The following is a 25484-nucleotide window of genomic DNA, read 5'->3' on the forward strand; positions in this document are numbered from 1 at the left end:
CGCTAATAACTCGTAAACGAAGCTTCGGATTGCATTTTCGCTAAGGATAAAGTTACTTCAAATAACCTCATGAACCCCTCAGTTCCCGGAAATACAATAATTTTAGGACACTCTGCATAATATTTGTATAATTTTCCACAGGTGCGCTGTTGAAATTTTTGTACGAAATTTCGAAAATAATTATAAACTGCGAACATAGTTATAATAAACATAATTATAATCGTCTATTAACATTGTGCTAAAACGTGCCAACACGAAAATTTCGTTTCGATAGCACCGGCATCGAGACGAGGTGTAAGGCGAAGAATCTGGTTTAAACGAGAATGCCAGCAGTTCCCCGGAAATCATAGTAAACGTACGTCGCCGTGAAATAATAATTCCGACAGATATAACAATCGTGGAAATGTCACGTACGTCGTACACGCGTTACGGAAATAACGATGAAAGACTGGCCGGCGCATGATCTGCTCGTCGGGCCGAACATCTCCGATTGTTTTCGTCGGCGCGGAAAGATCAAACGCGTACGGGCCGCGATTTCAAACGGAGCCTGGAACAACGTCCGCTTGTAACTCGGATCCGCGAACGGATTTGAAACGGTGTCGAGGGATCCAGTAAATCGAAGCTCAGATTAAACGCGCGGATCCGCGCGGGGCCGGAAGCGCGGGACGATACGGGCCGCGGGAAGGGGACGACGATGTTTGACAGCCGTGTGAAATATCTGGCGAAGATTGGTCATAAAGTTCAGTGAATCCGATTTGTGTACCGTGTCCCGCCTATAGATAGACGTGCGGAGACCTTGACTCATGCCGCGCGAACACCCGAGAGACCCACGCTCCGACACCACATATTATTTTCGATCTTTCCTGTCCGCAGGTGCAGCGGGGAACTAAAATGTGCAAGCCAGCCAGGAAGAAACGGTCTTAACGTCGTAAGTGATCTTTACGCTTTGCACCTTCCACCTTGTCAATTTACATTCCCCCCTCCCCCTTCGCGTGATCCCGCGCGCCTCTCGAACGCGCCGGAGATCCCCACGAAAATATTTTCCGCGCTGCAGCAAACCGTTCCGCTTCGCGGAATATCAATTTTTGCGGATTCGTAATGTCGGCGTGGCGAACGCGCAACACTGATTTACTCGAAAAATTCCGACGCGCGAAACAGTTTTCGTAACCCACTTTTCAAGCGAAATAACATTTTCAAATCGAGCCAAACGGTTCCAGCTCTTCCTTTTTTTCCCCCGAAGTGGCAGACAGATCGGATTACGCTTCCGTAATTGGTCTGTCTGTGACTGACACGAATCCAAGAAATACGTACGTATGTGTGTATAAAATATACATATATTCCTTTTAGGATGTATAGAAAATATGTATATATTTTTTAAGTATCTATAAAATATGCATATATCTTTTTATGCATGTGTAAAATATGCATATATCTTTTTATGCATGTGTAAAATATGTATATTTTGTTATGTGTGCATAACATATACATATATTATATATTTTTATATGTATAAAATATACATATATCTTTTACGTACGTATAAAAAATATGTATATATTTTTTAAATATCTATAAAATATATACATATTTTTTTAAATGTCTATAAATATGTATATATATCTTTTAAATATCTATAAAATATAAATATATATTGTATACATTTTTATGCATGTATAAAATATATATTTTTTTATATATATAGAAAATACACATATTTTTAGTTTTAATTACTAGCTCAGACCCTTCCAACCTCTGACAAAATTCAAGTTTCTCCATCAAAGTTAAATAAAAAATGTTATCTTGTCCTAACTCTTTGATCCACTGTATATTATACTGTATATTATCGTCTGTACGAAATTTGTACGTAGAAATACGTTGAACCTGTGTGTCTAAAGTTACAAACTCGTGCTACAAATTTTTAGCAAGCCGAACTCGATTATCCCTCGCATGCATCCCTAACAAACGCTAAACAAAAAACGGGGAGAACGTCGTCCCGTAAAAGCCAAGCGGTTCAATCTAAATTTTTGTTTGCCTGACCCAGAGAAACTTGAGATTAAATTCCACCCTCTTTTAACAGGCGACAGTCTCGGTCCCTGAATCTCGAAGATTTTCGCGACCCCCACCGAGACGGCTCCCAATTTTTACGGTCTCCTAGCCGATCTAAATACGTCGGATGGATATTTCAGCTATTCGTTAAAACGATGTCTCTCTCCGAGGCCACGAGATTCGGCGTTATCGTTACGGCGACTGTGTTCCAGGCGGCCTCGGCTCGACCGAGAAGACATTACGCGGCATTTTAATCAACGCGAGAACACGCGATCGGCATCGTAAAGTCCATTCATGTCCCGTGGCAAAAAAAGAAACGGAAAGTTTGACGGTTTATTTATTTCTCTCGTCGCGGCCGGGGAGGAGGAGGGGGGGAGGGGCGGGCGTGCTCCATCGTCGTTCTATTTTCACCTAGCCGTCCCTGTCTATGGTTCGGCCTACTTTGTAGCCAGGGAATAAAGGTCAACCGGTGCAACGATGCCAGTAAATCCTTTGCGCTTCGATACGATATCGATCCGGGCGAAAAAACCGAAAGCGTGTCGCGATCGTCGGGAAAGCCTTCTCCCCTCCCCTCCTCCTCCTACTCCTCCTCCTCGCGCGCACAGCCGTCCGTTTCGAGTGGCCTTTAACGGACTGTCGCATTTCGGCCCCCGACGGCTGCCGAAGTTCCGATCCTTTGTTATCGTTCCACGGCTTCTCGGATCGGTCAATCTCGGTTTCGCTCGGCCGGAGAAGAAAGTCCCGAGTTCGAGATCACTCGAGCACGAGTGCCGCGCCGCGATCCTTTGGCCGAGGCGACCTCGCTCGCGAGAAAGAAGCCAATTGTTCAGCCTCGGTCTCGAACACCGAGCCATTCTAACCGGGCGAAACCATCCCGCGACCCTCTCAGCAAATATCTCTATGCTAATCTCATCGCTGGATCGCGGATCTTCGAATAGCTTGCCATTTTCGTAAATAAGTGTTCCAAATATGCGGAATTTCCTGGCCCCTTCCCCCAACGCTCGAAATTAAATTGCGTCCATTGGATTTTGTATTCCGTTGATTCCCGGAAATTCTCGCTGGGATTCGTGGCCTTAAATACGTTCGTAGAATCGAAATAATTGAAGGCCGACGATATTCTATTTCGTAAGGATAATATTCGTGAAATCCAAATGATATCGAGGGTCATCAATATTCTATTAGTAGAAGATATATAGATTGCAACGAATGCGGACTGTTTTTATTTTGCAGAAAGATTCGTGGTCCACTTAACCTCTTAACTATCATGATCTCCATCTAGGGATTTTGGAATTTTACGTACACCAATTTGACAGTTTAATGTCGTTTTATACATATCAGTCAATATTGTTTACAATAGACGATGTGTATTTTGTGTTTCGTTTCTTTTCAACAAGTAAACAAATTTGGAAATAATTTGTTAGTTGAACAGAACAAAATATTTGAAGCACGATATGTTTGCTTTGGTTTTCGTATTATAATTAAATACCATACATAAATATGTAATTTAGAGGTTATTCTAACTATGTGTTATTTACTCAGTCTCTTGTTTTTCGTATGATAACAAACAATTTCTTTTTATTCATGCAATCTGCCACAATCCCCACTTGGGATTTTTTAAAAAATATGAAATATTCTAACAACAAAACATAATTTGAATATTATTATATTGTGCATATACATAATAACTTTTTCTGTCAAAAATTCCAAAAAAGAAATTTGGCAGTTAATAGGTCAAGGTAAAACGACTACCTAATATGTAACACTTTTCACTAAGGGTGTCAAATTATCGTCGATTTTATTGCAACTGAAAACTGTTATTGTTGAATATTGATACTACCGTTCGATAGTTTGATGTTACCAGATAACGTAACGAATTTTGAAATATTTATTAGATATGAATTAAATATAATACGAGTAAACTATAGTAACCTACGAGCATGTGCTTATTATGGAACATCGATTTAGTATCACGTTCCATTTGAAATGCCTGTTCCAACCGGGACATTGAATATGAAACACGGATGCCAACTATTCCATAAGTCGGGACAATGGAAAAATAGAACAATATAGAACAATGTTTTCTTGCTCGGAAATATCCGCATTCGAAGAAACATTTTTTATGCTGGCGATGGTTACATCACCACAGTACAGTAAATTCTCCCTAATTAACGCTCAGATTCTACACAAAAATAGACAATTTTGGAAGAGAAGATACGATTTTTATAGTTCTCGATTGTCAACAATTATAAAAACGAGCCGCAAGACCCGATTAATATATATAATATAATCTATACTAATATAGATCAATATAATACAGATCTATACTAATATAGATCAATATAATATGGATCTATACTAATATAGATCAATGGTATAGATCTATATTAATATAGATCAATAATATAGATCTATGCTAATATAGATCAATAATATAGATCTATACTAATATATATCACTAATATATAATTAATATCACCTCTCCCCCAAATTGCCCATCTTTGTGCACAATCTGAGTGTGAATTAGGGGAAATTTACTGTATTTCCGTGGGCGCGCGAAGTTACAAAGAACAATGTTCAAAAATAAAATTTATTACTGCATTGTTTGCGCCACTGTTTCTAGAAGGGGTCACAATTCGGCGGTGTTTCATAATATGTACTTCCAGCTTATCCCATTTGCCTGCGATTTCTAAGAAACTCTAGTGACTTTTCATTTTGTTGATACGGAATTCGTTGTGCGGTATGGTGCATTGATTTCAGTCGAAACAGGCCAAGGACTTTATCCTATGCGAGACGAGGATCATTATTGTTCTCTTAGATTCATCAGCTGCAGGAATAATACTGCTTTCTGAACTTTGTCCTATCTCATCTGCCTCGCTCTTCTATCCGAGGATCTCTAATAACAACTCTTGTACAGTGTTCAGTCTAGTTTATCCCACACTCTGAAGTTTCATCAATATTTGCGTCACCGTCTCCTCAACTTGTTTGCAAACACTCGAACTATCGAGCATTCGATACTGCTAAAATGTATCGCCTCATGGAAACAATAACAACTGCGTTCATTGACGGTTCGTGCGACTTTGATTATAACACGTGATCGATCATTTTCGATGAAAGCATTACTTGATGCGGTGTGGATTGTAGGCGTCTATGACGCAAAGTGTAATACGCGAAAAACAAAACTGTAAATTCGTTTGTTGAATGTCAGAATTATTATTACACTATATTATTACACTATTACATTATATGGCGTGACCCATAATTATGTGAACACCTGGAATGGGATGATTCCTGAGGTCATTTGAAGTAACTTTTTCCTTCGCGAAAATGCAATCCACGGTTCCGTTTACGAGTTATTAACGAAAAACACTGACCAATCGGAGAGCGAGTGTGGCCGACGCTCCGCCCTAGCGGCCAATGCCGCGCCGCGCAGGTCGTTTGACGCAGCGGCAGTGGTCGCGAGAGCGGGGCGTCGCCCGTACGCGATCTCTCATTGGTCAGGGTTTTTTGTTAATAACTCCTAAACGAAGCCGCAGATTGCATTTTCGCTAAGGAAAAAGTTTCTTCAAATCACCTCAGGAATCACCTCCTTCCAGTTGTTAACATAATTATAGGACATCCTGTATTCTTACGATCAATCTCAGACTGCAAATTTTTAACACATTTATTAACAAAACTGATTGTAGCACGATTTTAACTGGCTGTAACATGATTCAAAAAACACCTTTTAGAGAAATTCTTATTGACGCATATAGGGCATAGGGGCATAATGTGTCCTCGGTTCGAATCGCCTCCAAATTGCTCTACAAACAACGTTAATGATCTCAGGAATCACCTCTTTCCCGGTGTTAATATAATTATGGGACACCCTGTATGTTCGCTTTCTTTATAATGTACGGAGTGAATTTACGAAGGAGATTCGCAGGTAAACTTGCAGAAACTAGCGCAGTCTGCTCTTGAATCTAGGCACGCCTTATCTGCTTCCCGGTCACGTTTATGCGAAACGTTTGCAAGAACTGCAATATTCAATGTACACCTCCGAACTTTCGATTGCTCCATTTTTCGGCAACGTATGTATCAAATAGGCGATCGTGGTTCGCGAGTGATTTTGTCATTTTGAATTCATTGTTCGTGGAAATCGTATTAGACGCAGAATGATATCACAAGTGCATTGTCTAAATTTTGGCACGTTCGAAATGACATTTTTTGAAATATTATTTGAAATAATATTTTATTCCACTTTATAATTATTTGAAATAATTAGTTCAGATAATTTTGAAACTCTTCTTGGAAATTGTATAGTGATCTAATTGACATCTCTGAGTGTGGTTATGTATGTAAATAATATTTTATTTTATTTTACTTTGTAATTATTTGAAATAATTACTTCAGATAATTTTGAAACTCTTCTTGGAAATTGTATGGTGATCTAATTGTCATCTCTGAGTGTGGTTATGAGTGTAAATAATATTTTATTTTATTTTACTTTGTAATTATTTGAAATAATTACTTCAGATAATTTTGAAACTCTTCTTGGAAATTATAGGGTGATCTAATTGCCATCTCTGAGTGTGGTTTATTCTAACAGCCTCGTTGATATGGCTGCAGGATCAATGAGAACCGATCCGACTATGTTAAATGATTATCCTATTACAGAAACATTTTTTGATGATATTAAATGGAATCAGACAGAAATCTCTCAAGGGTGAACTACTCGAAGAAAGAGCAAAAAAAAAAATTACTGGAAGCAAATTACTATAAAGATCTCTGAAAATACAAACTTTTTATTATATGTATATTATTTCAAGAATTACATATCTTCATGAAGAAATAATTTAGCTGTAAAGGTTTCTTCAAATCAAATATTTTTGTTGCATATTATTTTAGGGATTATTTCTTTTGCCATATCTGAATTAAAAAATAAATCATTATTTGAATTTTTCTACAATATCAACTAGATTGATGTTATTTCTATTTCTTGTTTTCATTTCGAGTATAATTTTCCCAGGTCCTATATTATCGCAGCGGTTCAGTGCGGTTTAGCATTTCGAACGATATTAATGAGATACTGCTGACGGTAAATCAGAAATAATAGAAAGAAAACATTGCAACGAAGGATGGGTGGACGCGGCACGGGAATTTCATTAGGGAGCACGGTTAACATCGTGCTCGATGAGGACATCCAGGTTGAGAAAATAATGTCGTGCCCTCGGCGGACCGTGGCGTCGGAGCCAACAATAACAAAATTGACTGATGCCCGCCTAGATTCCGTTCAAAGACAAGGCCGACCAACGGCGATTTCATCGCAGACGCGGCGGCGTACCTTGCGAGAGAGCCCAGTCCCCATCGAAAGTCAGTTAACGCTCCCGTGAACGGCCGGGGCCCTCTGTTTAACCTGATCAACGTTTAATTGGATTCTAATGTCGTTGAAATGGGTCGAAAGCACCTATTTGCCACAGTCTGTCGGAGGTTAATACTCAATCGGGGCTGTCGGGAAAGACTATTAAAGGGACGCCGCGCGTGTGCTGGTCGATCGAGGCGAGGAATCTACGTGCGACGCGGCTTCTCGTTCCAAATAAACGAACTGCACGAAACGGTTAACCGCGCCGCGATCGTTTAGTATTCTTCGACGCGCGACCAATTTTCGTAACCTCGGCGAACGACGCTGGAATCGCTGATGAACCGGCGCGATAAGAACTCGCGCGATTCCCCCGTTTCACCGAGACTGTTGCAATTAATAAGACGAACGAAATTTCGGATTTTTTTTCGCAGCTTCTAAACTGCAGTAAATTCTCCCTAATTGACGCTCGGATCACAAAAATCGACGATTTTGGAAGAGGAGATGTGTTTATTATAATATTATTATTAGTATAATAATAATAATTTAATAATTATTTATTTAGTAGTTATTATTAGAATATCTTTTGTTTACATTTTTGTTTACAAGCTGGAGGACAATTGGAGAGAATTTACTGTACACCAGAAAACATGACATAACCTTGACATAATCTGAAAAATAATACTGTAATTTCTCCCTAATTCGCGCTCAGATTGCGCACAAAAATGGGCGGCTCGTTTTTATAGTCGTTGACAATCGGTAACTATAATCAGGGAGCCAATTTATGGAGAATTTACTGTATTCTCGATCCAACGATTAAAGCATATTTTGCATCACTTTCATCGTACAGTGTATACTCGGTCATCCAAGTCGAGCAAAGTGACACGAATGTTCGGATAATAGAACACAGTTACTAAATTACAATCTCAGATTTCGTATATATTGATTTTGTAAGGTAAATCGTTTTAGAGGTTTAGGTTATCTTTTGAGCTGATTACATGTGAAACGTACAGAAAATTCTCCCTAATTTTCCTTCAGTTTTTAACCCTTTGTAACGTCGTTTAACCCTTTGTAATTTCGTACGTGAAATGAATCCCGTTTTTTCCACAATACACGAATACACCAGTCTTAGAACGCATACCACGCACATATTTGTTTACATGTAACCACATAACCTCTCAGTTTGGAGGTGAAGTCAGGCCAGCCAACGCGCGCTTTATAGTGTGCTAAATTGTAAAGTATCCGCAAGTGTATTATTATTGTCCAAACTGTGTTGAATCTACTGAGCGACATTCATTTGTTTTCAGTTATCGCGTTCTCACAAAACCTGCACATTTTTAGCGTGCAGACTGTACGCTAATAAAATCAACATTTCTTGTTATTAGCATCTACATGCACGTAAAAAACTTGTCTTCAGATATGACGCAAATTAACGAAAAATAGATCAGACTCCAGTGGGTTAAACAAAAGTGGACAATTTGGGAAATACGATCATTCGAGCCACGCATTTCGTTTTTAGCGAGCTGCGAGATTATAATAATCGTATCTCCTCTTCCCAAATTGTGCATTTTGCTTGTAAACTGAAGGAAAATTGGGTAGAATTTACTGTGTTTGGACGATAGAGAATTTTGATATTCGAAGACCATTTATCGAGGTTTTACTGTATTCGGTAATCATTTCCTTGTTTATACATTTTAATAAAATTCTTATGTAGCAAATTGCGGACAAATATTTCTCATAATTACAGTGTATAGTAAATTCTCCCTAATAGATTGTGTACAAAAATGGACAATTTTGGAAAGAGGAGATACAATTAATAGAGAGATACAATACATATAAAATAATATTAATAATATACTAATAAAATAATAATAATAACTAATACACAATAAATAATAATACTAATATATATAATAATAATATATATAAAAATAATTCTAATATATATAATAATAATAATAATATAATAAAAATAATAATCGTATCTCCTCTTGCCAAAGTGTCCATTCTGTATACACTCTGAGCATTAATTAGCGAGAATTTACCGTGTAATAGTAGATTCGATTGAGAATGCCTGGAACTTCGAAACTTTACCTGGCCGTCGAAAATAGCCAGCCGACGAACAGCTCCTCGCGTTGCAAGATCTGAGGAAACCGTTGATTGTCCAGAAACCAGACGAAACCAGACACGTTTAACGATTGACAAGTTCCGCCCTGTGCAAGGAAGATGACGAAGAGATTCGAGTTCAACTGGCAGATCGAGGTACCACTTCCTCTCCGTCGGGGCTGCGTGTTCGACCGATGGTCAGAGGAAAAGGACAACACGGAACTGGAGGCCGAGTGTACGTTCAAGGTCGACGAATATGGCTTCTTCATCTACTGGCAGAGCGTGGGAAGGGTAAGTGGAGCTTCCTATTATCTGGCGGTGCTTTAAAAGGGACCGTCGTCGTCGTCGTCGTCTTGAACGTCTTGTATCTTGAATCGCCGCCGGTATCGAGGTCGCGGCTAAGTGGGCCAAACTTTATCCCGTGGAACAAATAAGAAATAATAAATTAAACCGGGAGATTCTTCGCGTAAACTTTCGTCGCCGGGAACATTCTTTTGTGAGAACTTAGAGTCGGGAGTTCATCCGTTGGCGGCGATGCCGACTTCAAAAGCGAATGAAAAGGATTTTCAGAGACGCGGCTTTCCGATGTTTTACAGCGACAGGAAATATTGTAATCGGGTAATGGTGTGACTCGTGAAATTGCGGATTAAAGATGATCGAGAAAACGGAACAAGATTATTGCTCCGTTAGATTAGAGTCGAATTAGACTTTTACGCGACAAAGGGAAATTCAAGTTTAAAATCTGATTACAGTAAATTCTCCCTAATTGACGCTCTGCTTGGAACAAAAATGGACAATTTGGGAAGAGGAGAGAGGAATTGCAAGGCTCGATTAGGCTCGATTATTGCCCGAATAATATCAGCACCGAGGTGGAAAGATTAGAGTTTCTGATGAAAATTCATTAAAAATATGTATAGACACGTTAAATGAAAGCAATGCGAAATGAAAATACAGATAATTTCCCCTAATTCTCCTTCAGCTTGTAAACAAAAATTGACAATTTGGGAAGATACGATTATTCGAGTCATCCAAATTGTCCAATTGTGTTCCCAAGCTGAGCGTCAATTAGGAAGAACTTACTGTACATATTGTATCAACGTACAGGGTGCGGCACCTAAAACAGACCACCTGAACAACTCACTTGATAGTAATGACAGAGAAAAAGGATCAGGCAAAAGTTAATTGGTTTCGAGGGTCACATAATGTGATGTCAATAGTTTTTGTTACATAGCGGAGGGCCGCAGAGTATATATAAAAAGGTCAAACTTCTTTTTCAATGAAATTATGTATATAGTTTCTTTATTTATATTTTGACAGAGCCTTGCAAAGCTGATACAATGACCTATAAATGCAGGTCATTCAAAATTCTCTTCCTGCTACTTCTGTGTCAAGTCATACGTATTCTTTGAATGTTAGTATCTTATTGATATCGCTCATGTAATCGTTCAAGCGTATTAATGAATGTAAACAAACATTGAATCACAGATAGCACGATCTGCGCTTAGCGCAAGCGAATTATCCGGGTGGTCTGTTTTAGGTACAGTAATTGAAGTAAATAAAATTATAATTCTCTTATTCGAGGCTGGCACCTCGTTTTTATAATTGTTGACAAACGGTAATTATAGAAATGAGCCTCGCGATGTTCGTATAATCGTATCTTCTCTTCTGAAATTATTCATTTTTGTTCACAAGCTGAAGGAGAATTAGGGAGAATTTATTATACTCCTCCCTGTCTATCGATAATTAAAATTGGAAAAAATATGGAACTGTCATTTCAATACAATAAAGATAAATAATAAAGTCTTATTCTCTTATGAATGTACTACGATACTATGATTTTAATTGTTGCTAAACGGTTCGTTGCAATGAAATGAGAGATATCAAATTATTAATATTATTATATTATATAGATAATTGAATTATTAATTATTATATTATTATAAATTAAAAATATTAGATTTAGTGATACAATATTTATAAAACAACGCAACAACCTAATGAAAAAGCAATTCTTGAAAAACATTTCATTCGCATGATGCATATCCAATAAATATCAGTAAATAAAATATTATATTACAATATATATATATATATTGTAATATAATATAGCTCTATTTATTGATATATATAAATCAGCTGTGCCTTGTATTCGAAGTAAATATACATTAAAATTAATGTAATTTGAACGTATAATTAACTTACTGTAAGAATTTTATTCGAACGATATTTGAGCGATGGATCGAGGAACACGGAATTTCATTTTCTCGGCACGTAATTTCTGTTTCATGAAAAAGGACGGCGACGTGATAGAGCTGTGTCAAGTGAGCGATATACGTGCCGGTGGCCTGCCGAAGGTAAGAAACACCACACCCCTTGTCTTTCAGCAACTGGAGCGAGCCGGCAGCGCTCGTTTAAAATATTCACCGGACAAGTTCGAAACTGTCCGACGGAAACAGCGTGCCTTGGCACTGCACTCGAGCGGAAGAGTGTTTGTCCACCGTTCGTTCGAGATGTTAAAGGGGTCTTTGACGGAGTATGTACGTGTTCTGATGCGTTTAGCTGCTGCTTATTTTATTCAGTTCGAGATAAACCGAATCAAACCGGACAATTCAATAGACGGCCCTTGTTCGCTGCGATAGATCTTTAATTTAATCTCCCGCTGTGAATTCTATCGCAGCGTAGAGAGGCTGTAATACATATTATATATGGCTGTAAGACGAATTGACAAGAGCTACATATAGTTTTTGAAAATTTAAGTTCACTTGGCTTAGCAAATTATGCTGAATTGTGGTACCAAGATATATATATATATATTTATAATTTATAAATATTATAATAATATTAATATATAATATTCATTTATTTATTATATTATATTTAATATATAACATATATAATAATATATATAATATATATAATATATAATATATATTATATATAATATATATTATATTATTTATTACATAAATATAATATATAATATATATTATATTATTTATTATATAAATATTATAATATATATTAAAATATATATTATGTGTATGTATATATTATAAACAATTTCGATGCGCCTCGCGGTCGCGATCTAAACTATCCCTTATCGCGGGCGGAGGTAGCTGTTTCCGTCGAAGGTCGCGCAGCGAGCCGGTCTTTGAACGAGATTTTCTAATTTCATTCAGGACCCGAAGCTGCTCGACAAGCTGCTAACGAAGCATGGCGAGCAACTGGACGAGAAAAGTTTAACCATCTGCTCGGGCGCAGATTATACCAATATTAATTACCAGCACGTCATCTGTTCGGATCCGGCGACGGCAAAGGCAAGTTTTCACCCGTTATATAATCATCCCCCGTTTGATCCATCTCCCGGAAAATTGGTAAACGGTTTGGACAGTGGTGGGGGCGTGGGTGGGGACTTGGGGAGGGGAGGCTCGTAGATTATAGCGCGGAGGCTTCTTAAGCGAAAGCTCGCGCGCGGTCTCCGCCCGTCCTTTCATTCGTAGAAACCGCGCCGATGAAACCACGAACGAATTGTTTCAGTTCATTGGCTAAGCGATTAATAAGATAATCAATAAAGCCCACGTGTTTGCTGTGTGTCCCTTGACAGATATGGCTGGATGGCATACGATCGATTACGCACAACGTGAAAGCCAACAACGTTTGCCCGCTCACGTGCTTGAAGAAACAGTGAGTTTACCGATGCAATTACTCGCACACGTACACACACACATACACACGCACGCCTACGCTGACCTAATGTTTGCGTGAAATAATTAGACAGAAACGTCGTCCGACCGGCGCGCCGCGCCGCGTCCCGCACGCTCGCTCCTCGCAGACGTCGAATTGTTTGACGTTTGCTCCGCATGCGGTCCATAATCTACAACGAGCCAGTCGAATGCGCCATTATTCACGCGTCTCCCGCCTGTATCGATTAATCGTTTCGTCTCGGAACGGAACGTCTTCAATTTAGACATGTCCGTTTCGGCCGGTATTCGTGACGCGAGCAACGTCACAACTCTCTGACGCAATTGCGGGGAGCGTTACACAATAATAATTCAATTTTTTAATAATTCAAATAAGTAAAACTGTCCGAAGTTTCGACTGTTTTAATTTTCACGCGATCGTTGATATCGTAAATGCATACAGTCCGCAGGTTATTTATGCAAAAGATGGTCGTTGAGAATTATTTTTCTTCCGCTTTCCTTTCTTTTTAAAACTTTAATTAGTATATTAAAATTATATTAAAAAATTGTATTAATTAAATATATATTATATATTATATTATATATAATATATTATTAATTAAATATATATTCTATTAATTAAATTATATATTATATTATATATAATACATTATTAATTAAATTATATTGCAATTAATTATATTAACTGATCTTGGAAAAATGTGATCAAGGTTTTCTGAAAGCGATTCTTCACATAATTATCTTAAATAATCGGCTTGTGTAGCTTTAATTATGTATCCTTTGCTGGATCATTTTATATCGATCGAATTTTTCTGATAATATTCGATGATGAAATATGTCTGTAGATTTTTCAAAAGTACAGTAATTTCTCCGTAATTCGCGCTCGGATTGCCCACAAAAATGGACAATAAGGGGACATTAAGACAGCATTATTATTCGAGCCTTGCACCTCCTTTTTATAATTGTTGATAATCGGTAATTATTGGCAAGACTTGAATAATCGTATTCTCCTCTTCCCAAATTGTCGCTGAAAATATTTTTGTGCAAATCTTGCGCGTAATCTGAGCGCGAATTAGGGAGAAATTACTGTAATTACAACCTGTTGAGAATATAATAAATTCTCCCTAATTTTCCTTAAACAGTCTATAAACGAAAATGGACAATTTGGGACAGTTTGAGGAGAGGCGATACGATTATTCGAGCCGTGCACCTCGTTATCATAATTTTTGATTATCGGCAACTGTAAAAATGAGTCGCGATTTTCGTTTACAAGCTGAAGAAAAATTGGGGAATTTCCTTCTATTAAAGGAAAAGAGGATCTTAGAATCTGCACGACTGCGCGAAAACATTCGATTCTTTGTGACGAACGTCCGTACGCGGGATTACACGCTTCTTACGAGATTTTCGAGGATTTTGTCGGAAGTTTCCCGTCACGGTTCGCCGGAAAACTCGCCGAAGAGCGTAAACAGGACCGTGAAACTTTTTATTGGCGGGCGGCGCTCGGGTGTCGTGACTCCGCGATCTCGTCGATCGGACGGCCGTTTCACCGCGCTGGCGGGAAAGTTTCGCGGATTATCCTTTTTATTGATAAAAAAAAAGAAGAAAACAAATACGCACGGTTTTTGCTGTGTTTTAGTTGGATGCGGCTGAGAATGCTGGTCGACCCGAACGCAAAAGTTCCAGTGAAAGTGGTCGCGAGAACTTTCGCGTCTGGGAAAACCGAAAAGCTCGTCTATCAGTGCCTCGCCGAATTAGGCCTACCCAGTGGCAAGGTGCGTAAACATTTGTTCTAGCATATTTGCAGCGTGTCTCTCAGTTATATATATATTATATAATAATGTAATATAGTATATATAATATATATAATAATATAATATGCTATATATAATATATATAATAATATAATATAGTATATATAATATATAATAATATAATTGTATGTATAATATATATAATAATATAATATAGTATATATAATATATAATAATATAATTGTATATATAATATATATATAATAATATAATTGTGTATATATAATATATATATATATTAACTAATTTTTAACGATTTTTTATCCAATTGAGAATAAAAAGAAACGTGACAACGACATTCGAGATACGACAGTCCTGCAGAGGGCGCGTCCTCGTCATTACGAGACGGTAGAAGTCGCTCCCAATTTTTGCTGGTCATAATTTTTTGTACGATATCCGAATGTATTTTTCGACGATTCTGTAACGACTCGCCGATTTCGATTCTTTGATTGTCGCAGTCATTTCAAACGAGTTTCTACGGTTCTCCTGAAACAGATCAGCGGTTTTACGACAGCTCGGAAAAATTCCGAAATGAAACGATTCGATTCGATATTTCCAGAACGACGTGATCGAGCCGAACGACTTCACTTTCGACGTGTTTTACGCGCTTTACCACAAAATCTGTCCGAGGAACGACATCGAAGAGCTGTTCCAGTCCATGTGAGTAGCAGGGCGCGCCGATAAAGGTCCGCGGGATAGGGTCGTTCGATGATAACGATCGTTTCGTTTGCTCGGTGGTGTGTTCCAGCACCCAAGGCAAAGCAGACACGATCAATCTGGAGCAACTGGTCACGTTCCTGAACGAGAAGCAACGGGACCCTACGCTGAACGAGATCCTCTATCCGCTGTACGACGAGAAGAGGGCCATAGAGATCATAAAGGACTACGAACAGAACGAGACGGCGCGTAATCAAAGTAAGAATTCCATTGGCAGCGTTTCCGTGTCGTTTTCCAGGACACCGCCGTTGCCTTGCCAGCAGCGAATATTCCGGGAAATATACAGGCTGTCCCAAAAATGTTGTCTCGCAATCCGGAAATGGTGGATTCCTTAGGCTATTCGAAGCAACATTTTCCTTAGCGAAAATGCAAACCGCGGTTTCGTTCACGAGTTGTTATTATTATCTTAAAGAGTCGTGCCACTTTGTACCCGAAGAATCGTGAAAAGCAATTTTCCTCTTGTATGTAATAAGCTCTTAAACTTGGGCCGCTCTTTGTACCGTAGAAAACGGCATCCTTTCAGAAGCAATCGCATCTTTCCAGAAACGATGACGAAGGACGGCTTCATAAGGTACCTGATGTCCGACGAGAACGCGCCCGTATTCTTGGACAGGCTGGACGTCTACATGGACATGGACCAATCGTTGGCGCACTATTACATCAACTCGAGCCACAACACCTACTTGAGCGGCAGGCAATTTGGCGGCAGGAGCAGCGTTGAGATGTACCGACAGGTGTTACTGGCTGGTTGTAGGTACGTGGGCGTGGACTATCCATCAGTGAGTCAGTGGGTCCAAAAATACGGCTATATCAACGACGATGTACACAGGGTGTCCCAATAATGTCTCGCAATCCGAAAGTGGCGGGTTCCTCCGGTCGTACGAAGCAACTTTTTCCTTTATAAGAATTTTCTCCGAGGCACCGTTAACGAGTTATCAACGAAAAAACAGTGACCAATGAGAGGCGAGCTCGGCTGGCGCGAGGTGGCCGAGCCAATGAGCGGAACTGGGCTTCGCGCGTTGGTTGGTTGGGCCGCCTCGCGTCAGCCGTACTCGATTCTTATTGGTCACTGTTTTTCGTTGATCACTCGTTAACGGTGCCTCGGAGAACATTTTTGTAAAGGAAGAAGCTGCTTCAAATGATCCGAGGAACCCGCCATTTCCGGATTGCGAGACATTTTTGGGACACCCTGTATTTTCAACGCCGCAAAATCTGTACCATTGATCCGATTCCGTGGATTTCGGGCAGTAGTTCCGTTTTAAAAAAACCGATCCTTTTGTTTCCATCGCGACTCCCCCTCGAACCCTGTCGCTAAGAATATATTTTCACTCGAAAGATGCGTGGAGCTGGACTGCTGGGACGGCAAAGGGGAAGACGAGGAGCCGATCATCACCCACGGCAAAGCAATGTGCACGGACATCCTGTTCAAGGACGTGATATACGCGGTGAGGGACACCGCGTTCGTTACGTCCGAGTACCCCGTCATCCTCAGCTTCGAGAACCACTGCAGCAAGAAGCAACAGCACAAATTGGCCAAGTACTGCGACGAGATTCTCGGAGACTTGTTGCTGAAGGAACCGCTCAAAGAGTATCCTGTGAGTTCCGCCGTCCGTTATCGGTGTTATTCCACTCGATTGATAGCAGAAAGCTCCGCGGACAATGCTTGCCGGCCGGCAGAATGTTTTGACGTGCTCCGCGGCTTCGATAACAAGGGGAGAAGCGCGCCCACGTCAATCGGAGTCTAGATTCCGATCGGTAAACACAGCGCTACATTGTTATCGAAGCCGTTATCGCCGTCGGCTCGCGGTGCACTACCTCCGTCGCGATTAGATTAAGCTCTCTCGACAAAAAAAAAAAGAAAGAAAATGAGACAAACGAGAAGCCCCGACGATAAACGCAATCGCTAACGCGCGTTCCTGTGACGACAGCTGGAGCCCGGCGTGCCGCTGCCACCCCCGAGCATGCTGAAGCGCAAGATCCTGATCAAGAACAAACGTCTGAAGCCGGAAGTGGAGAAGCACGAGCTGGAGCTGTTCTGGCAGGGCCAGTTCGTGATCGAAGACGAGGTGAAAGAGGACGCGAGCGCTCCGCCGGTGGTCGCGGCGGTAGTCGAGCAACAATCGGCGAAGGTAACCCTCGCAGCCGGCACGGTCGCCTAATTTCCGTTCTCCAGTGTTCAACAGGCCGGCGCTGTGTTTCACGAAAGTTCTCGCGCCCTCAGGAGGAGGCAGTCGTGCCCGAAGCTGTCGTCGCGTCGACCACCGCCATCCAACCGCAGGCTGGCACTGCACCGGTGTTAGGCGACAGCTTAGAGCTGGCAGTGGTTCAACCGTACACCGGAAGCACCACCAACGTCCACCCGTGGCTCTCGTCCATGGTCAACTACGCTCAACCTATCAAGTTCCCGGGTTTCGACGTTGCCGAACGTAATAGCCGATTTCTCGTTACGATCACCAGACTGAGGATGATACGAAATAACGGTTTTCGGCGCCAATCGCGAGATATAGGTCGACACGTCTTAAAACAACATCGTTTACATCGGACCAAACGGTTTCAATCTTTTTGAGAAGGATAGGGCTAGTTTGCTGGGCGATGCATGCAAAATGTTTGGAATGATAATAATAGAAAGATAATAGATCGCGCTTTTCAAGGTTTTTTTATATGAACATATAATGAAAATTTGAACAGTGCATTTTTTGGTGTTAGTTTTTAATAAGCTAGTCCGTATGACATCTCAAAAAAATTCGAGAAAACGTATTCCCTTTTAAAAGGTGTCCACGTACGTAAAGGGTGGCCTAGTGTCATTTTTCGGCCAAGCGGTATCAACATATTTTATCGGCGAAGTTAACAAAAAACTGTCATATAAACATGGGCTCAAAATGCTTTGTTAAACAATTATAAGAAAAATACGGAACGATAACGGACTGATTTTCGTTCGATGTAAAAATATGTTAGTGGCGCACTTATTATTAAGTGCGTTTCTTTTTTTCTTTTGCATTATCTGCGTGTACTTATCCGACTATTAACTAAGCCGTTTAATTTTTCATAGATGTCAATGCTGCATTTTCTAAAACAGGCGACACTTCGAAATGGAGCTTCGCTTCGTTGTTGTTTCGTATTTTTCTTATGATATTTTAATAAAACTTTTTTCAAAATCGTATGTTTATATGACACTTTTCTCTTTCGCTCGTAGAGATTGACCAAAAAATCCTGGGACACCCTGTATATTTTTACAAGACTGTTTATCGTTTCTTGAGAGGTTGAGTAAATAATTTACAACAATGATACCCTTAAAACTGTTTTCTACTTACTTTCTTCTGTCACAAATATATCAAATCCGCAGTCTATTTACAGTGACACACGAAAGTGTTCGCACACCTTTTAAAACGCAATAACTATTTTAAAACTGAACTAAGTGGCTTGCATTTTTTTAGATGATAGAGGGATTAGTCTAATAGACGACGACTGAAATGCTTTCTTTTTTAATATTGCTATCACTTGGAACGATAAAAAAAATCTCTCGTTTTTTAACTTTATTATCTGAGCCCATAACGAAAGTTTAAAAAATGTCTTTCGTAGATCTCGATAATTTATATCGAGGGTTTTTAATTTTTTGTTTTCATTCCAAGTAGAAGCAAAATTAAAGAAAAAAAGATTTTTAGCCATCGTCTAGCAGACAGTCCCTCTATCTTAGTCCCGTTTTAAAAGTTGTACGAACATTTTTGTGAGCCACTGTATTGCTCCCAATAACGTTTATTCATGCGACGAGTAAAATAAGTGGCACTAGCGATGAACCCCCCAAATTGACGCAACACTCGATACCTCGGGTCACTAATAAATGAATTGATGGCTCGTTTCGTTCGCAGAGAAGAACATTCATCACAACATGTCTTCCTTCGCCGAAACCGCTGGCCTGAATTACCTGAAAACGCAAGCCATCGAGTTCGTCAATTACAACAAACGGCAAATGAGTCGGATTTATCCGAAAGGCACGCGAGCGGACTCATCGAATTACATGCCACAGGTAATTCTGGATAGGCCAAGACCGAGGGAACCGCTGGGAACGGTTACGTTTAACGATCGATAATCGGAAACAGGTCTTCTGGAACGCTGGCTGTCAAATGGTGTCATTGAATTTCCAAACCGCGGATCTGCCAATGCAACTGAATCAGGGAAAGTTCGAGTACAACGGATCGTCGGGATACCTTCTGAAGCCGGACTTCATGAGAAGGGCTGATCGAAGCTTTGATCCTTTCGCGGACTGCCCTGTAGACGGCGTGATCGCCACGCAATGCAGCGTTCAGGTATTTTACATGCTTCTCGTAGTCGAAGATGGCGAGCATTCGATACAGACCTGAAAGCGTTTTAAAAACTCGATATAGATTCACAAGCAACACTCTGATCTTCGTGCAAAGTTTATAGATTATTTTGTAAACGTTAGAATAAGAAAAAAACGAAAAGTCATTTCTTGGACTTGAAGATTCCTTATTGTAAAAAAAAGAGGAGGTTGAAATTTCTTCAATACTGCACGAGTGAATGGCGACTATTAACCCCTTGTCATACCATTTTCTTCATAGTTAAAATTATTAGAAATATTTCAATTATAATAATTTCTGAGAAGAAAAAGGATAATTTATATTTATTGTGTCTACATTTATTTAAATGCTTAAATACTGATGACAAGAAATCAGAATTTTATTCAGACTGAAGACAACGGAACGGCTTTCACATTTAACATTATTAACGCTTTCATATTTAACGTTATTACTAGAAATCTCCATCGCGTGTCAAACTCGTTAAAGTATGCCAAGGGGTTAAAGGCCATTATAAACCGCCATACCATAATTCGAAACGGTTCTTGAATTATTGAACACAAGGACTTCGTTCTAATTTTTCCTCATAACATGAGGAACCGTATATTATCTATTTATGCTTATTATGTATTTATACCTATGTTACAAATTGCTAAAAATGTAAGCGTGGTATAAGTAAACATACTCAACTTCGTATGTACACGATAAAAACCTCATTACAGAATGGAAAATATTCCAAAAGGAAACTAACGCCAAAAGTATAAATATTCATTTCCGTACATACATATACTGATAAAGTTCGAAAAATGAAGTTACGAGTAAAAATTAGAACGAAGTCTTCGTAGAGGATATTTATAACGCGATTTATGTGCTCATATGTAATTATAATACAGGGTGTCCCAAAAATGTCTCGCAATCTGGAAATGGCGGGTTCCTCGGATCATTTGAAGCAACTTCTTCCTTTACAAAAATTTTCTGCGGGGCACCGTTAACGAGTTATTAACGAAAAAACCGTGACCAATAAGAATCGAGTACGGCTGACGCGAGGCGGCCCAGCCAACCAGCGCGCGAAGCCCAGTTCCGCTCATTGGCTCGGTCGCCTCGCGCCAGCCGAGCTCGCCTCTCATTGATCACTGTTTTTCGTTGATAACTCGTTAACAGTGCCTCGGAGAAAATTTTTGTAAAGGAAAAAGTAGCTTCGAATGACCCGAGGAACCCGCCACTTTCAGATTGCGAGACATTTTTGGGACACTCTGTATAATCGTGTACATTGATTACGAATGTTTCGTTCGACGGAACAGGTAATAGCGGGCCAATTCTTGTCTGATAAGAAAGTCGGCACATACGTGGAGGTAGAGATGTACGGTCTACCAACGGACACGATCCGCAAAGAGTTTCGAACCAGGGTGGTGCCAGCGAACGGTCTGAATCCTGTTTACAATGAAGAACCGTTTCTATTCCGAAAAGTGGTTCTGCCGGATCTGGCAGCGTTGCGATTCGCGGTTTACGACGAGTCGAACGGAAAGCTTCTCGGCCAGAGAATTGTTCCTCTGGACGGTCTGCAATCAGGTTACCGGCACATATCTCTGAGAACGGAGGCGAACTTCCCGATGTCTCTGCCTATGCTGTTCTGTAACATCGAGATCAAGATCTACGTGCCGGATGGTTACGAAGGTCAGTGAACGTTACAAATAAATCATCGTAAAGTTTCACGCAGAGAATGGGATCCGATTTAAATAACAGCGTGACTTGCGACTTAAGAGCCTGAAAAAGAGGAGTAAATATCTATGTGACTCACGTTTCCTGCAGTTAATGGCGGCAGGTTTTTATCCCGTACAAAGATCCGAAGTTCGATGATAAGTTTATGCGGATCGATCATTGTTTTCAATTGTATTTCTAGGACTCATGGATGCGCTGACAGCGCCTCGGGCTTACAAAAAACCGGAGAGCATGTCGCAGAACAAGATGAGGGGTCTTGGGATAGAGAAGAGCGACAGCAGAGGCAACGACTCCGCTCCTGCTCATCATCGCGAGCCACCCAAACCCAGAGGTGAGACTCCGTATTTTATTGTTCTCTCTCGAATATACCGCTAACAATACGTGCGAGCTATTGTTCAACAAGTTGAGAACAATTTACATAGAGAACTGCGTCCGTTACAGAGGAGATGAAATTCGATCCCATCACGGAGGAGGTACTGCGTCAAGAGAAAGGCTATCAGAAGGTGCTCACGAAGCAGCAGAAGGAGCTAGAGTCCCTGAAGAAGAGGCACCAGAAAGACAAACTAACCGTCCAGAAACAGCACTGCGTCGCGATAGAGAAAATCATTAAAGGGAAAAAGTACGTGGCGCCGGCAAAGTGAAGTATTTCGCCTCAAAAGCTGACTAAAAGAGCTCCCAGAAGCTTCCAAAATTATTGTACAAGCTGGAAATGAGAGATTCCTGAAGTCATTTGGAGTAACTTTTTCCTTAGCGAAAATGCAATCCGCGGCTTCGTTTACGAGTTATTAACGAAAAACACTGACCAATCGGAGAGCGAGCGCGGCTGGCGCTCCGCCCTAGCGGCCGATGCCGCGTCGCGGCGGCCGTCTGACGCAGCGGTAGTGGTGGGGCCATATGCGAGAGTGGGGCGTCAGCCATACGCGATCTCTCATTGGTCAGTGTTTTTTGTTAATAACTCGTAAACGAAGCCGTGGATTGCATTTTCGCCAAGGAAAAAGTTACTTCAAATGTTCTCAGCAACCCCTCATTTCTCGCTTGTACAATAATTTTGAAACATTCTGTATACTCGACTATGCACCATTCTGTTTGGTCCTGGCCCCATAAAAACCCACGTCTCTGTCCCATTTGCAGCAAAGCGCAACTATCGAGGGATCCGGTTGTTCGCCGTGCAGTTGCCGATCAAACGGATCAGTGGTCTCGACTAGCCACCAGGCAGCGTCGCGAGGAACATGATATGATCCGCAATCATTTGGAGGAACGACGGAACACATTGTGCAAATTGTGCGTGGCCGCACAGGCGGCTCAGCACAAGCAGCTCGCGGTCCGTCACGAACGCGAGATCAAAGAATTGAACGCTAGACAGGCTAGGCTGTCGGTGGAAAGCATGAGAGAGGTCATGAACGACAAAACGTTGAAGACTCGGGGGATCAAGGAGGGAAGGCTTAGGGAGAAGCAGCAGAACAACACTAAGAAGTTCATGGAAGAGCGCAGGTTCGCGCAGAGTATTCAGAACAGGGAGAAGGAGAAGCTGAAAGTAATTCACGAGAAGCAACTGGAAGAATTGCAAAAGAACATGAACGCGGTATGGATTAATCTCGTTAAAGTTTTCGAATGTCCTTAAAAATTGTCTTGACAGTTCAAGGAAACTGTTAACTAATTTAAACTTCGTGCATACGAATTATTATATATGTCCCAAAATTATAGATCTTCCGGGAAATGAGGGATTCCCGAGGCCATTTGAAGTAACTTTTTCCTTAGCGAAAATGCAATCCGCGGCTTCGTTTACGAGTTATTTACGAAAAACACTGACCAATGAGAAATCGCGTATGGCTGACGCCCTACTCTCGCTGCGATAGACGGCCGGTGCGACGCACCTATTGGCCGCAAGATTGCATTTTCGCTAAGGAAAAAGTTGCTTCAAATGACCTCAAAAATCCCTCATTTCTCGGAAGTATTATAATTTTAGGACACCCACATCTAGGTGTTTAAAAATATTTTAAGAGGCTTCATCCAGTAATTTTTATATTTTCTTTCAAGTTTCTTTGGCGAAGTAAGATTTATATAGTTACTTAGAGATTTTTAATTGATCCGTAAATACTCGTTTGGATCCATACCTTTGGATTTGAAGAATTATACTAGGTTATAGAAAGGAAAATCTCAAGGAAGCGATTCATTCTATAAGTCCATATTCGAACATTTTATGATACATTTACATGATACACGTAACAATTTTTTATTGACCCTAGATGCTATTTAAATTGCCATTTTAATACACAATCATTATAGTTTGCCTGCCGACTTTAATATTATCTTTTGAAGATCTCTGCCAGTAGAACTGCGCTTTTGTGAGAATTAATTTAATGAATAAATTGTGGGACATCGATTGCGCAGACGGGAATGCAGCGAAATTGTTGTTGCAGATCATGGACATGTACAAAAACGAGGAGATGGAGTACGAACTGGCCCCGAAAACCGAGTTCTACGTGTGATGGCCGCCGCTTCCCGCCGTCTATTCGTCCCTCTGCGACTGACCGGTTGCAGAGCAGTCGAGGTGCTGCGTTCAGAGTATCCGCATACAAACGTTAATTACAATTGGAATTGGGATCAAGCCCCGTCGGCCGACGTTCTCGGACCCGTCGACGTTCGCCTCGTTGAATCCAGAATCCCGGACCACGTCAGCGTCCCGAGAACCGAGAGCAAACGGAGAACCTCCGCGTTAATCGTAACTCTAGTTCATTCTCCTGGATATTTTTTTATAAGAAGAAGCATCTTGTAACTCTCCATACTCTCCGTCGTCGCACGAGCAAGTACCTAGACTAAATAAGGGAGTCAATAAAAACTAAAGTGATCTAGTCAAGTTCTTATATTAATGATAAGTATATATTTATTATACGCACGGTGTGCTCGGTTGAAACGCGTACGGCGCCCCCGGCAAAATAACGACGCTGGCCTGCGATTCAGCAGAGAATGCAGTCCCGCGAAGAGGAAAAGGAACGTAAATGTGTCTCTCGTTCTACTATTGTCTCTTATATCGTTAAGCGTAATTTTGCCATGTAATATTTTTAGGTTCGACTGACAAAGAGTAGTTCTATTTTATCGTGCGAGATACGTGGTGGTCGTAACTACGATAAAAAGCGATTATTAAACGTCTGTAATTCGTTGATAACGGGATACGAGGTCAATGTCCGCGTACAGAAACTGTCGTTCGTGGTTTCGCAAGAACAGCCGTTCGGAGAACCGTCTTATTCCGTTCGACGAATGGAACACCCGCGTTGCTCGGATCTGCGTTCACTGCTGAATCCCGGACCCATATTTTTTTAGGGGGTCCGTGTACACTTACAATCATTCCTCGAACGGTCGACAGAGAGAGAGAGAGAGAGAGAGAGAGAGGGAGATGGAGAGAGACAAACAGACGGATCGACGCTGTCGGATTCCGGACAGGTAGAAGAATAATTGCGCACAGTACAGATTTGAACCGAACACGCCGTCGACAACAATGGAACCGGGTCGCGCGGAGCTAGCGTGCCGGCGAACTCGGCGATTTCAATATTTTTCGATTGTTAACGCTATTATCGAATTCTATCGTACGATGTGAATGTGGACCGGGGACGACTGTGTGTGCGCGCACGCGCGCGCGCGCGTGTGTTTGTGTTTCATCGCCTAACCGCAGTGGGGGAATCACTTTTTTCTCGCCGCTGCGACGATTCCTTCGCTGTAATAAATGTGACGTTCGTGT

The 25484-nt window shown here is 40.7% G+C and overlaps 1 protein-coding gene across 6 annotated transcripts in view; it reads left to right on the forward strand.

Annotated features, from left to right (window-relative positions):
- The window catches only part of LOC117227768 (1-phosphatidylinositol 4,5-bisphosphate phosphodiesterase), a 42764-nt gene extending 18159 nt beyond the window's left edge, over positions 1-24605 (forward strand). Inside the window, exons 2-20 of one of the 6 annotated variants that reach the window (XM_076524250.1) lie at positions 874-928; positions 9550-9778; positions 11782-11841; positions 12667-12804; positions 13092-13171; positions 14825-14960; positions 15559-15659; positions 15748-15914; positions 16260-16470; positions 17053-17311; positions 17645-17845; positions 17938-18223; positions 19583-19740; positions 19814-20020; positions 21331-21703; positions 21930-22079; positions 22190-22385; positions 22880-23330; positions 24169-24605. In XM_076524250.1, the coding sequence (XP_076380365.1) occupies positions 9608-9778; positions 11782-11841; positions 12667-12804; positions 13092-13171; positions 14825-14960; positions 15559-15659; positions 15748-15914; positions 16260-16470; positions 17053-17311; positions 17645-17845; positions 17938-18223; positions 19583-19740; positions 19814-20020; positions 21331-21703; positions 21930-22079; positions 22190-22385; positions 22880-23330; positions 24169-24237 (3414 nt within the window). In that variant the 5' untranslated portion in view covers positions 874-928; positions 9550-9607 and the 3' untranslated portion in view covers positions 24238-24605. Of the gene's footprint in view, positions 1-873; positions 929-9436; positions 9779-11781; positions 11842-12666; positions 12805-13091; positions 13172-14824; positions 14961-15558; positions 15660-15747; positions 15915-16259; positions 16471-17052; positions 17312-17644; positions 17846-17937; positions 18224-19582; positions 19741-19813; positions 20021-21330; positions 21704-21929; positions 22080-22189; positions 22386-22879; positions 23331-24168 lie in introns of all 6 variants that reach the window. The other 5 variants (XM_076524253.1, XM_033483270.2, XM_033483271.2 and 2 more) reach the window with 5 other exon arrangements.
- Positions 24606-25484: the final 879 nt, after the last annotated feature.

The sequence above is a fragment of the Megalopta genalis genome, chromosome 8 (assembly GCF_051020955.1).
Source record: "Megalopta genalis isolate 19385.01 chromosome 8, iyMegGena1_principal, whole genome shotgun sequence".
NCBI classification, from domain to species: domain Eukaryota; kingdom Metazoa; phylum Arthropoda; class Insecta; order Hymenoptera; family Halictidae; genus Megalopta; species Megalopta genalis.